This window comes from Belonocnema kinseyi, chromosome 7 (assembly GCF_010883055.1).
Source record: "Belonocnema kinseyi isolate 2016_QV_RU_SX_M_011 chromosome 7, B_treatae_v1, whole genome shotgun sequence".
NCBI lineage: Eukaryota > Metazoa > Arthropoda > Insecta > Hymenoptera > Cynipidae > Belonocnema > Belonocnema kinseyi.
In genome coordinates, this window is record NC_046663.1 from 126,020,452 (window position 1) to 126,037,634 (window position 17,183).

Consider the following 17,183-nt stretch of genomic DNA (forward strand, 5'->3'; position numbering starts at 1 on the left):
TTTGCATGTTTAAGTTACAGTTCTACATTTTAATTGATACAAAAATTGTCAGGTTAATTGAAATGGGGTCAATTCTACTTGTAGTTCTAAGTTTCTTCAAATAAGTAATGTGCGTCTAAATTTTTAACCACCTGTAGTACATTGAAATGAATTTTATTGTGTCATAACGGGAACACTTAAGTTAAGTTGTGTTGCGTTAAGCAAAATTTCGTTAGGTTCTGTTAAGTTAAAGTCATTTGTAGGTTAAGATCGAGTTAACCTATTAAATATAGCACACATTTAAGACTGAGAACCGTACGCTTACACAGCTACACGTGTGGTTGAATTTCATTCGGCTAGGTTAGGTTAGGTCAGGTTCTGTTGGGTAAAGTTATGTTAAATAAGTTTATAACAGGCAAGGGTTGATCCTTCACAGTTTTCGACATGTTTTTGACGTGAAAATTTGCATCACTGGCATTATTTTGAAATTTATTTGCCTCAGTGCATGATTTTTCGTCATTTTTTGAGGTTATGGCTCAACCATGACGGGATGGGTGATTTTTGATACCGAATTTGAATTCAGCGCCTCAAAATCCATAGGAATACATGTGTCTTGTTACCAGATCCGCACACTTTTTTTGTGTGGCTGTGTTATTTTTATAATTGAGTGCGATTTTATACAAATTTATCTTTTAAAAAATATTTAAAATAAATATATATATACCTCAGATTCTTCGATTGTTGGTTGCACAATGGAATTTTCGTCAATTCGAATCTCCTTACAAATCCCTTCAAAGCTTCCCGTCACTTCATCATTATTTTCTTTCAAAATTAAAAAAAAAATTATATATTTAAAATCACTACGAATTTCTAAGCAATTACAATTCAATACCTGACAGTGCGTCGTCGTCGTCGTAAGCATTCTCCACTGGCTCTGCTGTGTTGCCAATTATTTCTTTATCTTGCATTGCAAGAGGAGCTTCTTTTAGAGGATTGCTTCCACCACCTGTCGAAAATAGTGTAACGATTAATATGTAATATACTAGCAAATAAATAATCTCACAATTTTACTTTACCGGTTTAAAAAGTTTCTTGATGAAAATTGCTGAAATTCTATCGGCAATTTCGTTTCAGATTGTCCCACAAAACTTTCAATTTGTTGGCGGGACGATGCTCCGGAGAAATTCCCTTCGCGTTAAAATCTTGGGAAATTTTCTCCCAAGCCTGAGCTTTTTGTTTGGTCGTAACAGCATCTGTCCTTTAATTTTCCACAATATTTTTATATTTTTTAACTATTACGGTAAGCATCTGCTTCTCTGGGTTTGTAAAATTTTCCCCCTCTTTCCTTTTCTAGCCTACAAATGTCAATTTTGTGGTTAGAAAGGAACAAATTCAAAAAATGGCCCAAAATCTACACATATACGTAAGTATCGGCACATATTTTAGACTTACGACAGCTAACTTTTCTGCCATATTAAAAAGATATACTTTTTTCACTATACTCACAAAACTTATATTCTATTTCACTCGATAAATAATTCCTGTCCATTTATTTGAAAACGATGCGGATAAACAAAAAGACGTCGCCTCGCATCGTTAGTGTGCAATCAAAGTATATTTTTCGCGCAAATACAAGTTTGAAATCTGCCAATCAGAATCACCGTTACATAAGGAACGCGCGAAAAGTTAATCATGATTAAAACGCTGATTAAAAGTAATCACGATTAGTTAATCGTGGATTTAACCACAGTTTCTGGATTCGGCCCTAAATCGGGTTTATCAACATAAGTTTTAATAATTAAAAATATGGAATAATTCAGCCTCCCGCGATCAAAGCGGCACACGCTCGAAATGCCTTAGTTTCAGTTGGCCTCTTGCTTATTCTTGTTCTTGATTTTTTCAAGTCAGATTAAACATTTTTTTTATGCATATATTAATAGGAAATTGCATTCCACATATTTTTTTCCTGGAAAAAAGTTTCTGAATTTTTCGGTTTCGAGATAATCACGAAATTGTTACTTTTTGACAAAATTGAAAATCATTATATTTTTTCGCTCCACCCTGGTGGACCGAAGGAACCGAATAGAGCATCTATAAAGTACCCGTAAAGACCCCATTGGGTCCCCATTCGGTTCCTTTTTAAAAAACTAAAAAAAAAACACCAAAATCAACTTTTAATTTGTTGAAATTCGGATTCTACGTTAAAATTCCCTATACAAAGCCATGGAATAATCGCAATAGTTTTTTTTCCATGGTAAAAAGCTTTAGAAAATATAAGACGTATATCGCCTACGCATCATCTGTAAGTAGCAGTCAACAGGCGTTATAGATCTTATATATTTTTTTAACTTTTTACCGCTGCAAAAAAAGTGTTGCGATTACTCCGTGAGTTTCCAATAACAAATTTGAGGTAGAATCCGAATTTCAACAGTTTAAAAGTTGATCTTGCTGTTTTTTTTTAGTTTTTTTTTAAAGGAACCGAATAGGGACTCAATGAGGTCTTTACGGTTACTTTGTAGAGGCTCCATTCAGTTCCTTTGGTCCGCCAGGGTGCTCGCTCTAACTCCATCAATAATAAGACTATCGGGATGAAATTTGTAGGGAACATGCATATAACTGTTTGGAAAGTGACAATAATGATGAAATTTTTATTTTTTTCCCAAAACATTTGTTATTAATTTATTCCCGACTCAATTTGTAAATTACGTATTGCCACTTTCAAACGCTGTGTTTCGCTGACGAATTTTGAAAAAAGTGAAATTTATCATTACCAAAAATTCGAGGAGGATTTAAAGAAGTTTTTTTGGAAAATGGCAACTCATTCTGACTTTAGGTTTACCAATAATAATTAAATAAAGACCTGACGCTCGACCGATGCACGTGCGAGCTTGTATTAAGAATGTGTCTAGCAGAATGACAAAGCGGAACAAATTTAAAATCAGTGAAGCTTTCGTTCTACACTTTTTCCCCAATGAAAAAGTTGATGTATATGCCAATTATAAATTGGAAAATCCTACTTGTTTCCATTTCAAACCAACAATTATGAAGATTGAATTGCAGTAGATTTGATCGAATTTTCAATAAATATTTATTTTTGTGCTTATATGAATTAAATATTATTATTAATCTAGATCATTTATTCTTCGGGATTGTGTAAAAAAATGATCCGAAACTGCTTTTTTTGAAATTATTATTTTGACCGCATCAACTGGATCTTCGGCTCCGCTACACACACTCTTAGAACAAGCTCGCACGTGTATCGGTCGAGCATCAGGTCTTTACTTAATTGTTATTGGTAAACCACAAGTTAGAATGACTTGCCGTTTTCCAAAATACTACTTTGAACACTCCACGAATTTTCGGTAATGATAAGTTCCAAATTTTTCGAAATTCGTCAGCGAAAAGCAGCGTTTGAAAGGGCCAATGCGTCATTTTTAAATTGAGTCGGGAATAAATTATTAACAAATGATTGAGGAAAAAAATCAAAATTTCATCATCACGGTCACTTTCGGAACATTTATATGAATGTTCCCTACAAATTTCATCCCGATGCTCCTATTACTGAAGGAGTTAGAGCGAGCGGAACGGAAAAATATACTGATTTTCAATTTTGTCAAGAAGTAACAATTTCGTGATTATCTCGAAAACTAAAAAAGTTAGAACTTTTTTTTAAGGAACAAAAATATGTGGATTATAATTTCTTATTAATATATGCTTCAAAAAATTGAAAATCCGACTTGAAAAAATCAAGAACGAGAATAACCAAGAGGCCAACTGAAACCAAGGCATTTTGAGCATGTCTCATTTTGATCGCGGGAGGCTCAATTGGAAAAGCTCCAGGATTTGGATGAGATTTCCTGCACTTACTCATTTATTAAAATAACCTGTTAATTAATCTAGAACGCCCAATATGGGCGTTCTATGGGTATACCCAATGAAAGCCCAATCATGAAATCTAACACTGATCGGCTTTATCAATATAAGTTTTGATAAGTAAAAATTCGGAATACATGGAAAGATTTAAGGATTCGGGTAGGATTGCAATCCAGTGTAAATGGATCTTTTAATTAATTTCACTTTTTGTTATCTGGGCTGCCCAGTTGGGGCCCCATTGCCGCCCAATTATAAGTTGGGCTAAGCTGGGCCGATTGCCACATGGGTTAATCTAGCTCGTACGAGCAGCTGAGTATATTTACTACTTTCTTAAAGAGGAGAAAAACCCATCACACAGTGGTTATTTGTTTTATTTTCTTTGTTTGAGATTATTTTTATTATGAAAGCAATTAATCAATTTATTTATTATTTATTATTCATTATTTATTGTATTTTATTCCTTACAAAATTTCACTTGTATTAATACGTAACACGTAGAAAAATAATGTGTGTGTATCTGAAAAAGGATTCTTGTTTCGTTCACCCTAGTAGCTTAAGGGAACAGCACCTTACTGCCGCGGCAATCGGGAGTTCTGCGTGATTGGATTCCCAGCTGATTAGAGGAAATATTTTTTCAAACGAAAAAAAATTAATTAAAAAAGAAGATTTTTTAGACATGGAAAAAATTGCATCTACTTTGTTGTTCCTTCAAGCTGAATGACGAATGTTCTGTACAAAAATTGAATTTTTAGCGAACAAAACTAATTCTCAACCAAACTGCTGCATTTTTACCCATAAAGGATGGCTTTTTTATAAAAATTCTTGGAATTTCAAACAAATAATAAAATTTATAACTAAAAAGATAATCTTCAGTAGCAAGAAACTGTCACAAAATAGCAATAAAAATACGATGCAACTAAATTACTCATACGAATATTATATAAATAAGGGTTACCGAAACACAAAAGGGTTAATGACCCCTGCAATCTGTTGTACAGCTTCTCTCTCTCTCTCTCTCTCTGCAATCTTGTGTAATCTTGTACAATTCCGTGCAATACTATGCAATCATCCCTTACAAAGTAATATTATAGAAAATTTAGTATATCCCTTTAATGATTTTCCTATAAAGAATTTCATATAAGTTTTTAGTGAATCTGGAAAGATCATGATAGAAAATCGTTACAAGAAATTCAACATAGAAATAAATAATGCGTAAACGTTGAAAGAGCAGATGAAAAAAATAGCGAAAGTAAAATTGAATGATTAATTTATTTATTTAACGTGGTACTTGGAAAATTTTAAAGAACTTTCAAGGAATTCCAGAGAATTTCCATGGATTTTAAGCGATTTGGTCAGATTTTAAATAAATTCAAATATTTTCCGGGATTTTCATAAATTCCAGAGGATTTCATGAGATTGATAAAATATGAAGGGATTTTAAAGATTTTAGTAGGAATTTCAAAAAATTTACAATATTTCTAGTGAACCTGGTAAAATAAATCAAATCAAATTAAACTTGAATGGATTCCTAGAGATTTAAAGCAATTTTGAGGTATTTCAGCGAATTTTACAAGAATAAAGGATTTAAAAGATTGATAGAGATTTTAATGGGGGTTTAGAGATCTTTAATGAATAAGTTAAATTTAAGTTGAATTCCAAAGAATTTCTATGGATTTGCATGAGAATTTCAAAATATTTAAACGCTTTTTTTACATAGCGTCAATGAATAAGTTTTATTCAATTTAATTAGAGGGATTTTAAATGATTTATACTTTACGAAATGGATGTTATTTCAAGGCAATTCTACGCATTTCAACAATATTGAAGGAGTGAAGATTAAGATTTATGGGACGTCTAATTATTTTAAATATTTTAGAGGATTTGCAGATGCCCACAAATGTTTGCGTAAAGTTTATTTCTGCAGAATCGCTATTTTTGTGTGCTTTCATATGAGACTATGAGGTTTAAAATAAATTATTCCATTTTAGTTTCTACGCGTTTTACATTAATTCCTTCAATATTTTTGTTTTATTCATTCCAGCCCGAATAAAAATGCTTCGACTTGAGTTCGACTTGAATTGCCCCCAAACAAGACATGCTGAAGTCGAAAAGGTCGACTTGAGCATGTCTCAGTTTTGAGATGGAGCCAGACTTCAATTGATGTCTTTCAGACAAGTTTTTATGCCTTGAAGACATAATTTTATCTCTGGAGTCGTATTTTTATGACTTCAACACGTGTGGTTTATAACTTCGAGCGTATACCTGCCATAAAAAAAGGTTATTTCTAACAGTTATAAAAGCTAATCTTTGTTAATGCTTAAACAATCTTGTATATTTTTATACAATATACATATTCAATCAACTTATTTACGGATCCTTCTAGAAAGTTACAATTTTTATTTTTTTGAAGACAATTTTTAAGGGTTATACTCGTTCAGCCCCACCGATTCTGAATTTTTAAATGAAAAATAACTAATTTAATAATGACAAATCTTTCATACATCAATATTAATCTCATTTATGAGCCAAAATAGGTTCGATAATCTCAGCCAAGACAAGGCTCGTCTTGAGTCAAGTAAACGTCGTCTTAGCCAAGACAAGGCTCGACTTAAGACAAGTAAACGCCGTTTCACCTGTCGTGGCTATAAAAGTAAGACAAAGGCCTATGTCTCGGCTCAGTTTTGAGGCGCAGCCCGACATCGATGTCTTGGAGACGAATTCAAGACATAACCAAGTCGAACTCAAGTCGAAGAATTTTTACTCGGGAGTGCTGATTATCCCATAATTTTGTTTTCTATATAATTATTTTCTATAATGAATCTTCTATACACCCTAGAATCTTATGCAATCTCAAGCAATATTGTGCAATCTTCTGCGCAAAAATTCATTTTAAAATTTACCTAATTTTTCATTTTTCCTAACCATTTTGACATTTATTGTCTGTTGATACAGAGGAATCTTTAATTAAATTTTCTGTAGCCGCAGCGAGCCCATCTTTTGACTTTTTTCATCTTTCAATTTTTCCCAAATGTCATACAGCTTTGCCTATGCCTGCTGTGTTGGCAATTTAGGAAGACTTTTCTCATATGAGCCAAGTACTCTTTTGTGCAAGTCGCCACCCTTCTAGAAATAAACGATTGGAAACAATTTACAACGATTAAGAGTGATGAAAAGTTGAATAAGCTTAAATTGCTGCTGATTGTGTAATTGTTCTCAATTGTATTCAATCGTATTAAATTGGGTAAATTCAATTGAATGCAATGCGCCCTCTGCAGTTTTTGTTTGTAACACACATGGTGCGCACGCTTTTATTGGTTTAAAATTAAATTTTTAATGATTTAAGAAAAATGATAAGAACAAAAATTAGAATGTTTGTTGAGGCGGTATACTGAATGAAAAATCAATAGTGTCTGGGTTATAAAAACATGAAAAAATCACGTCGTTTCACGCATATGTTAGTGATATAGTGTGATTATCAAGCTGAGGTAGTAGTGTTTGGATTCAGCGGGTATATTGTTGTAAAACGTTTATTTACTTCTTTTTATATTTATATTGTTGACATTTGTTTGTTTAAAAAAGTAGAAACCGCTTTAAAATTATTATAGCAATATCAAAATGACGTAGTGACAATATTAACCCCTATCTCAGAATAATAGATACCCAATTGAAAACGATTGGAATCATTATAGAACGTAGAATGGTGCCAATATTTTGAAACTAGGACTAAATAAATTGTAAGTAACTCTTTTAAATCTTTTAAATTTTTAGAAGTATGAACGTTTTTCTACATTATAGCATATCAAAGAATAAGACTGATTTTAAATTAAAAATTTTTTTGAAACTGAATTTGACATGCTAAAATTTAATAAAAATATTAAGTTTAAAATTAAGCAGTGTAGGAGCCTGATTTTTAAAAAGTTATTTTTTAAGTCTCTGAATTTGCACTTATTCACATCAAATCGCAACAAGAATAAAAATGTACATTGTTCATATTTCAATTTCACATGGCATAATTTTAAAATAAACAAAGTTACAGGCGTCTGAAGCCATATTGTACAATTCTGAATGCTTTATTTAGAAGAAGTGTCTAGACGGCTTTTAATTTTCACATAAATTACTGAACGTTGGAACTCGAAATAGCTGTTTTTAAATGTTTTAATTATACATTTAAAATGCTTAGCGTTCAGAAAACTTCCACTTTGAATGGTTTCATTTGCAATTTTGCCTCAAATACTTTAAGTCAAAATGGTTCAGCTTTGAAAACTTAAACTTTGAGTTTTATTCTGTTCTTCTATTCTGTGCACATTATTGTTGAACCAGGAAATGATTCCATATTTTTTCTTCGACTTTAGTGGCTATCTTGTAAATCATAAAAAAAAGTTTTACTGTTCAATTTATATAGTTGAATCAATAAACATTTTTTTATTATAAGATGTATTTATCTGTTAATAATGGCTGAGAATTAAAAATTGTGACCTGTTTCTGATAAAAAAATCTTCTATCTCTAATAGTATTTTTCAATTGTTTAACTTTATTCAATTAGTAACATCCCGGAATTTTTTAAAAATATGAAATAATATTTAAATAATAATAATTTTAAATAATTCCCGCCATACGAAAGTGCTGCCATCACATGCCAAATTCTAAGTACCCGATTGGAAACAATTGGAAAGAATCAAAATGCTTAATCGTTGTCAATCGTTTTGGCACAATTAAGGAACACGATTCGGAACGATTGAGATATTAGTTCTATCGTTTCGTATTGATATAAATTGATTATTTCTAGAAGGGAAATATCAGCCGAGATTGTTATAAAACGGCAACTTTCGCGTTTTCTAAAATGGTAAAACGGAAAAGTGTACTCGACGTATCATATAATCGAGTAGTTCACCGTACCGTCGCGATACTTACAGATACGGTAGCGCCAAGGGAATAGTAAGGAGTGGTATCACCCTATGTGTTTGGTGAGCAGAGGCAAGACGAGCAACGTGCAAGAATTCGTTAAGGGGATTTATTAGATTGGTGAAACGAGATTCCATTTTAAAGCCGCAATTTTCAATATTTGTTCTTGCTTTTTTCACATGGCATCTAAATTTTGGTCTATTTTGCAGACCAGCGCCGGTTTTTGTAAGAAATGTTTATATTTTGTTTAATAATAAAAAAAGAGAGAACAATAAAGAAAAATTGCAGTGACACTCAGTGTGGATTCTCGCAGCATTCTCATCCACCCTCTTGAAACTCAAGGGCACTTCGAATAGCTCATCGAATTGCTCGTAAATCATGACTCTATCATTGTTATGAGATGCAGATCAGTTACAAAAACTTAAAGTATGAAAGCATTGATTAATTCAATTTTAATTAGCAGATTTATTTTTATTCATATAATTGAAAGAAAGTGAAAACAAGATTCATGAAAATCAGTTAATATTTGCAGTTATAATAGAAATTTTAAAGTGCACACGAAAGTATAGCCCGATACGCCACAGCGTTTCAGATCATGCGGAACGAATTATCCTTTTATTGACATGAGATTCATGCCGTTTCCCAAAACTGACACTTGAAAGGATTACTTGATTCAATTTTAAGTACCAGAATTAGAGTTCTTCATATAATTGGAAGAAAGAGTAAAAAATATTCCTGAAAATTGGTTAATAATTGCAGTAGGAATGGAAGCGTTGAGGTCCATACAAAAGTGTAGCTTTGCCGACATCTTAACACCGAGCTTGACACCTACTCGCTCAATCTGAATAGTAAGTACTTACTCTAAACTGCTGATTAAAATGTGTTATTAAATTTGAGTAATAAACTTTACTAGAAAAATTAGCAGTTTGTTAGTTAACAATGTGAGAAAATCTTACTAAATCAATTACTAACTGACTTCGGTCGATACAAATGATCCTTTTTACCTTGTGCACTTGAATTTCAAATGATGAACATTGAAATTAGATTAAATGAAAAATGGGATTAAAGATATGAGTGGTAAATATTCTATCTATACATAAACGAGAAAAATCAATTTACAAAATCAATTTACCTGTTGACACCAAAATATTTGGGTGGTTGCTTCATTAGCTTAAACCGTTTATTGAACGATAAGAAAAAATGCGTGTCGCTTAGTTTTTGGTCTCCTACAACATATATCAAGATTATTAAAATCGGTGGGGGGGGGGCACCTGGAGTACTTTTCTTTCGACAAATGCCCCGTAGGTTCAATTTTGACCATTAGGGCTCCCCAACCCTTATACCTGCTTAGAGAAAGTAGTTCAAAAGTAGCCTTCGTGCAACCAAGTTTTTGTCGGTTACGGACCAGAAAAGTGAGCGTCGTATTCAAAATGACGCCAAAACTTGTGAAATTGACCGTTTTTAAATTTTTAAAATAGAGTCTTCTGCAGTCTTTAGCAGAAAATCGAAAATCCAGCTGCCCGTAACTGCCCGCCTTCCAAGGAGCAGGTGTTTTTTTTAAGACCAATTTTGTTAGAAAAACTACACATTATATAATATAAACGCAAAATAAATACAAATTTATGTAATATGAGTGGTAGGGTTTGAAAAGATGCATACAGTAATGTATTAATAGTATAGGCATAAAACCTGGGATGGTCCTACTCCGACTCAAATAATTTTATCTTCTAATAAATTGCCATTTTTCATTATAGATTTAAAACCTATGCTTCAAATTAAGAAAAATTTGTACTTGCCCATTTTTGGCTAAGCATCTTCTGAAACGTACGATTGAAGAAACTGTGTTCGCAGTTCACAACCCAAATTGCATGGGTAAAGATGAAACTAGAAACAATCTGATTGTAAAAAATGTTCAATGTCAGTTCTTACTTGATGGACTTCCTGCCAACCTTGCAGATCTTGAGCCCCGATAACCGCGTGATCATGCAGGAGAGTCTCACAGAGCATCGGGTCAGTTTTGTAGGTGACACTGTAGTACAGAGGTGTCAGTCCCTTGGTATCTTTGTAATTGGGACTCGCTCCCAACTCAAGCAGAGTCTTGACAGCCTCAAGACTATTTCTCTCGACGGCACGATGCATCGCTGTTAAGCCCTCCTTCGTCCGATAATCCAAAAGGGCTCCGCCATTCACCAAGGCGATTATGACCTTTGAAGGCTTCTTTAAGGTCGTCGCCAACGTCAATGGTGTCTCTGAATTATAATGCATTCAATATATTAATTATCGACATTTCAACCCCCAACATTAAAATTATGAATAATAATTGTTTTATAATAAAACTAAACAATGGTCACCAAATTTTGAATAATTACGATGCTCGTTTTTAGAGCTTCAGTACAAGTTTTTCTAAAATTGTCCTTTTATGCAAATATTTGTTGTGGTCATTTTTAACCATGGTGACAAGTATTTGGTTACTAATGAATGTAATCTTTACGCTAACAAAAGGGCAAAGAGCCGACTTCCTGTATAGGAAGCGCGCCGTAATTAACGCCAGAAATAGTACTACCAGTTATCGAATACAGTTACAGCAAACGAGTTTCAGAGTATTTTCTCTTTTTTCTCTTTCTCCCCGGGACGTAGTTTCTGCCCCTTACACAGTACATTCACGTTCAATTACATGTTGCTGGAAGATCAAGGTCAGGAAGTTAGACGCAGAAAGACAAATAAGGGTCCCATTATTCCATATATTTTAAAATTAATTACTAAAATAAAATATCTAAATATTTCACAAATATACACGTCTGTTTTAAAATCGTTCCAATAGTGAGTCCAAATCCGAACTCGAGGTTGAAGTGTTCCTAAAAGATCCGATACGGTCCCGAAAATTTCACCTAACTAAATATTTGTAGAAAAATTCTTATTTTCAAGTTGGTTATGGCATAGCCAACTTGAAAATAACGCCTCCTCAGAATCAAGTTTCACTTGAAAAAGGGTCCAAGAAAAATTCCGACGTGATTAATATTTATTCACTTTCTCCACCATTTTATGTTTTGAAAAATTTGTGAAAGACATTAGTCTTTATTTAATTCTACCTTTTTGTTGCATTTTACGTAAAACTTCTAAAGAGCAAAAGAAAGTTCACAAATTTTCGAAGTTTTCTAAATTTATGATGTCTTAAAGAGATTTTCTAGGGAAAAAGAACATTAAATCTTTTTCTTTTCGAACAATATCTTATTCCCTATGCATCCTACATAAATATTGTATGAAAATGAATGCACGCAGATTAAATGATCTTTTTGAAACTAAAAAAAAAATTATTCTAGCTCTTACAGGACATCAGTTATAATCTCATACTAGGCGGCTTTTTGTGAAATTCTTTTTACAAATTGAATAATGGAATTATCGTATCAATAAAGGATTTCTATATTTTCTTTAGAGGGCGATTTTAAACCTTGAACGTTCGACGATTTTCTTTTCGAAGAACAAGCGCTAAATAAAATACTGAAAAGTACTGGTAAAATACACACAAAATAAGTTTTTAATAAAAAATTTCATCTATAATGTTCGATAAAATTTAGCCTGCTATAAGAGACTATTTTAATCTGCGTGAATTCATTTTAATACAATTTTCATGTGAGACGTATAGGGGACAAGATATTATTTGAAAAGAAAAATGTTTAACATTTTTTGTACTCGAAAATCTCTTTAAGATGTCATAACTTCAAAACTATTTATGCCAAAACATTCTTTTTTTTAAATTGTTCGGAAAATTGTTAAATTTGTCTTTGCTTTTTGGAAGATTTACGTAAAATGCACCAAAAAAGTAGAATAAAAAAAACTTATGCCTTGCATACATTTTTCGAAACCATAAAGGGAGGGGAGAGTCAATTAATAATAATCACGCGGAACTTTTTTTTTACGCAGAAATAAAAGTTTTTATCAGAGAAAACTTCACATATTTGTTCCTTTCTTGACAGAAAAAACAAATATAAAGTTATATTCAAATGGGGCCTAAGGATTTTGATCATATTTGGTAAAAATACTCGAAGGCATTCCCAAAACGATTTCGAACTGTCGAAAAATATTTACAATTTACAAACTGATTTATTTTCTTTTGCCGTTTTTTCAAGAAGTTTGTTTTATACCGGAAATTATAAAATAAAAAGTGATCACTGGGAAAAATCCTTTAAAAGAATCAAATGATCAAGGCTCAAATAATCGTTTTTTCAGTTCAGTTAAATAAATAGTGAAGTAAACGAAAAGTCCTATAAATTTAAAATATTTATTGGTACGGTACTTTGCGTGAATATAGAATCACATAAGGAACTAATGAACAGGAAAAGGGTGGTGTTACTTTATTAATAGTTTTATTTGACACCCTGACCACAAGCCAAGAAAATTATGAATCGCATTTCACGACTGTGGTTTCACAATAGTTTTATTATTTACACGTGAATTTAAGTAATGGGTGACCAAACTTTGAAAAAAATCAAATCACTCACTTCACAAAAAAATACCTTTTTTTACTGCAAATATTATAAAAAAATAAAAACAAAGTGCATTTTGCATCCAATAGCCTCCTTTGAAAAAATGTTGGAATTAACCATCCTAGATACATAGTTTTTTTATTTGAAGTTAATAGAAGAACATTTTAATTAAAATGAAAAAATAAGACACTCCTTATTTTAGTTTTAATCCAAACATATTTAGTACCCAGACATGCAATTTTAAAAATAAATCTATTCTTGATCTTTTTAAAACTTAAAATATTCATCACTTTTAGGTAACGTGGTCCTCTTCTAAAGAATGTAAGAACTGATTATTAGACAACTGTTTAAAGAATTACTTTCAGAAGAATATCAATTTTAAAGATGAGCGTGTAATGTAAATTGCAGGCGGTACTTCTGCGGACCTGAACAACGTATCTCTTAGGTTGCTCTTTTTTAGCGGTTTTTCTTCTTTAGCCATAACACTCGCAGTTCTTGCTTCTATTCTGCAAGAAAATCGAGATAATCGCTAGACTTAATCGCACGAGTAATTATTATTGGATGATCTCGCGTCCGTTATTAGCTTCACAGATATGTTAGGGTTCTATGGAATTTATTGCCGGTACACTAGAAGTGTAATGTGCGCACGATTTATTGAAGGTGAAGCACATTATACGATTGAGTGAACAAAATTTACATCATGAAATATCTTTCTATACCCTCTTTCTATCCACCTAAATTAAGTTATTGTTTATTAGAACTAATATTTCTAATTGTAACAATGACCGATGGCGCACATTGAATTTTGGAGTGGGGGAACAAGTGCCCCCCCTCTCTCTCTTTGCAACATCACCTTCTTCATCATATTTCCTTTCGTATATTATTACTTTGTTTTAAATTGAATGTCACACTGAACCGATAATTACTTTACCGAAAATTCTTTGGAATAATTCTGCCGTCATACGGAAGAAAGTTGCTATCTGCATTATTTATGAAAAATGAGTTTTCTTATATTGTTCTATTCGTAGTGAAAAAAAGAATTTATCTGCATTCTAATTATAATTAAAAATTACAATGGAATTTCGAGATAATTAGGCTAGATAATTAGATTTTCGAAAAAAACTAATTCAGAAAGTTACTATCCACGTAAAAGTATAGTATATCTACAAAAATTTAAGAATTCGGGGTAGAATTACTATCTGTCCAAAAAATATAGGCACCGCGATTTTTGTACAGATTTTTGTAAAAATCTCAGCAAAAAAAATGGCTAAAATATGAGACAATGAGAACCTCGCAGATGAGGATTTTGCCAATACTGCTACAGAGTTTCAAAATTTCCCGATGATTAACGATTATTTCGTGGCCAGTGAAAGGTGAAAATGTACCATATTCATATGATCATCTCCGAAGACTCAACTTTGAATGGCTGAAAGTCACTGGAAAACAATTCTGGATTATACATGGGCTTCGTCGATCCATTCTGTGCACATTGGCAAATTTACAGCGGAAAAGAATCATTTATTAGTGAGCTATTAACAATAACATGGGGAGGTGTTATATCCGAAACTAAGAAACGTACAGAGATGATTCTTGAAGCAAATGACACCTTTTCGGCTTCTGACTTTATTGTATGTACTGCCAATGAGCAAAAAGTTGCAATTGATTGTTTAAAAAATTATTTTCTTCCTGGAAAAATACAAAAGGCTTTACGATAATCGAGGCACCCGCACTTTCAGCAGGGAACCTGGCTCGTGCTACTGTTTTACGAGTAACAGGGCCTTCTCTCACACCCACACAGCCTCACCGTCCTTGAGCCTGAGCCCTAATAGAAAAAAAGGGAAACTATTTAAAGTACCGATAACTGTCAATATCTCGGAATAAATTACAGGCTGGAAATGACACGCTCAGAGCAAAAGCAAACTAAAAAAAAAAGTTGCGGAAAAGAGAAGTAAAAACACGCGAGAGCAAAAACGTCCTAAGAATTAGCCGAGAGGTAAAATGACAAAAGAATGAAGGAAGAAGATTCCCCCCACTTGGCTGCTGCGAAGACCGCCTCCTGTAAAGCCGAAAATGCGCGAACACGAATCCGAGCTCGCCCGACTTGACGAATGACGATCTAATCAGCTGCTCCTCATATTTATTCTGGTTTTAAAATCCTGAGTTACCATAGAATCATTACATTTGTTGCGAATTAGAAAATATTTTCACCATATAATTGAATATTTACTAAAATGATATATTTTTAACGGAAAATGGAATGTTTAATCTTTATCTAAACAAATCATATCATATCAACAGAAAATAATTTTTACTAAAAAGGTGGATTTTAAACGAACGAAATGAATTCCTAATTAAAATAGATGAACTTTAAACAAGAAGAATAAATTTTTACCAAAAAAAGATAATTTTTTAACTGAGAAAGATCAATTTTCTTAGAAAAAAAACAACAAATTTTTTAATTAAAAAAATACATTTTTAACCGATAATGATACAGTTAAATTTTTTAATTCCAAAAATTAATTTTTAACAAAATATTAGAATTTTCAAAAAGAAAAAATAAATTATTTTTAACCAAAACAGATAATTTTTGAAACACGAAAAATAATTTAATAAAAAAAAAAACATGAACTTTTAATGACTGAAAGCAGTCCATTTTTAAGCAAAAAAATGTAACACAATAGTTCAATCTTTAACGAAAAATTATACAAATTTTCAACTAGAAAAGATCAGTTTTAAATCAAAAATGATCAAGTTAAAATTTAAGTCTTAAAAAATGTTTTTTCAACCAAAAAGAATCGAATTTTCAATAAAGGTGTTAAATAATCAACCAAAAGAATGAATTTTTTTACCAAAATAGATGAATTTTCAAAGAAGAATGATAATTTTCTACTATAAAATAAGAATTTTCAACTGAAAAAAAATAAATGGTAAAAAATCAATAAAATTGTCAAATTTTTAACTTGAAGATTGATATTAAAACTAAAAAAACAAGTATTTAACTAAACATGCAATAGTTCATTTTCAATTTAAAAAATTTAATTTTCGACGGAAATAATGAGTTTTTAACTGAAAAATATAATTTTTAACAAAAAATTTAACAGTTGAATTTTAAATTCAAAATTTAATTTTGAACAAAAAGAAAACAATCGAATTTACTACAGATTAGAAGTTTCAACAAAGAAGTAAATACACAAACAACAAGAATAATACTCTACCAATTAGATGGATTTTTAACCATATACATACTTGAATTTGATTAAAAAAAGATAAATATTTAACAAAAAATGGAATTAATACATGTTTAGCAAAAAAAATTAATAAAAAAGCAAAAAAATTATTTTTTAAATGGAAAGAAGAATTTTCAAAACAAATCAATTTTTACTAAAAAGCCGAAATTTCCACTCAAACAAAATTCTCTTTCAACCAAAAAACAATGCAATTTTAATTAAGGAAAGTAATTTTGAAACAAACATTTTTCTTAAAAAAGACGAAGTTTTAAACAAATTAATTCAATTAATCAACAAAACTAATTATCTATAAAATAGGTAGTTTTTAACCATAAATGCCATCGTAACATTTTCAATAAAAAAAAAATTTTAATTACGAATTTACCAAAAAAGTTTAACCAGATAGTTGAATGTGTTAACTAAAAAAGATTTTTCAATTGGGAAGGGAATAGTTTAATTTTCAGCTGAAAATTTTTTTTTTTTTTTTTTTTGATCAAAAATCGTCATTCTATTGACAAAAAACGAGTTCACTACTTTAGTCGATATCATAACAATGAATTTCAATGTTTATTTAAAACAATTTTTCTCGTTATTCGCCTCAAACACGAACTGAATTATTAATAGAAAAAATAAGAAAGTCTAACTCTTTTTCACTGAATACATTCCTTTTTAGTTTAAAACTTCTAGTATTACATTTTTTTGATTGAGGGTTCATCTT

General features: G+C 31.3%; 1 protein-coding gene across 8 annotated transcripts in view; it reads right to left on the reverse strand.

Moving 5' to 3' along the window:
- LOC117177559 (SH3 and multiple ankyrin repeat domains protein 3) overlaps window positions 1-17,183 on the reverse strand; it is a 542,967-nt gene that overhangs the window by 165,347 nt on the left and 360,437 nt on the right. For all 8 annotated transcript variants that reach the window (XM_033368366.1, XM_033368371.1, XM_033368368.1 and 5 more), the window contains one exon: window positions 10,684-11,003. In XM_033368366.1, coding sequence (XP_033224257.1) covers window positions 10,684-11,003 — 320 coding nt within the window. The remainder of the gene's footprint in view (window positions 1-10,683; window positions 11,004-17,183) is intronic.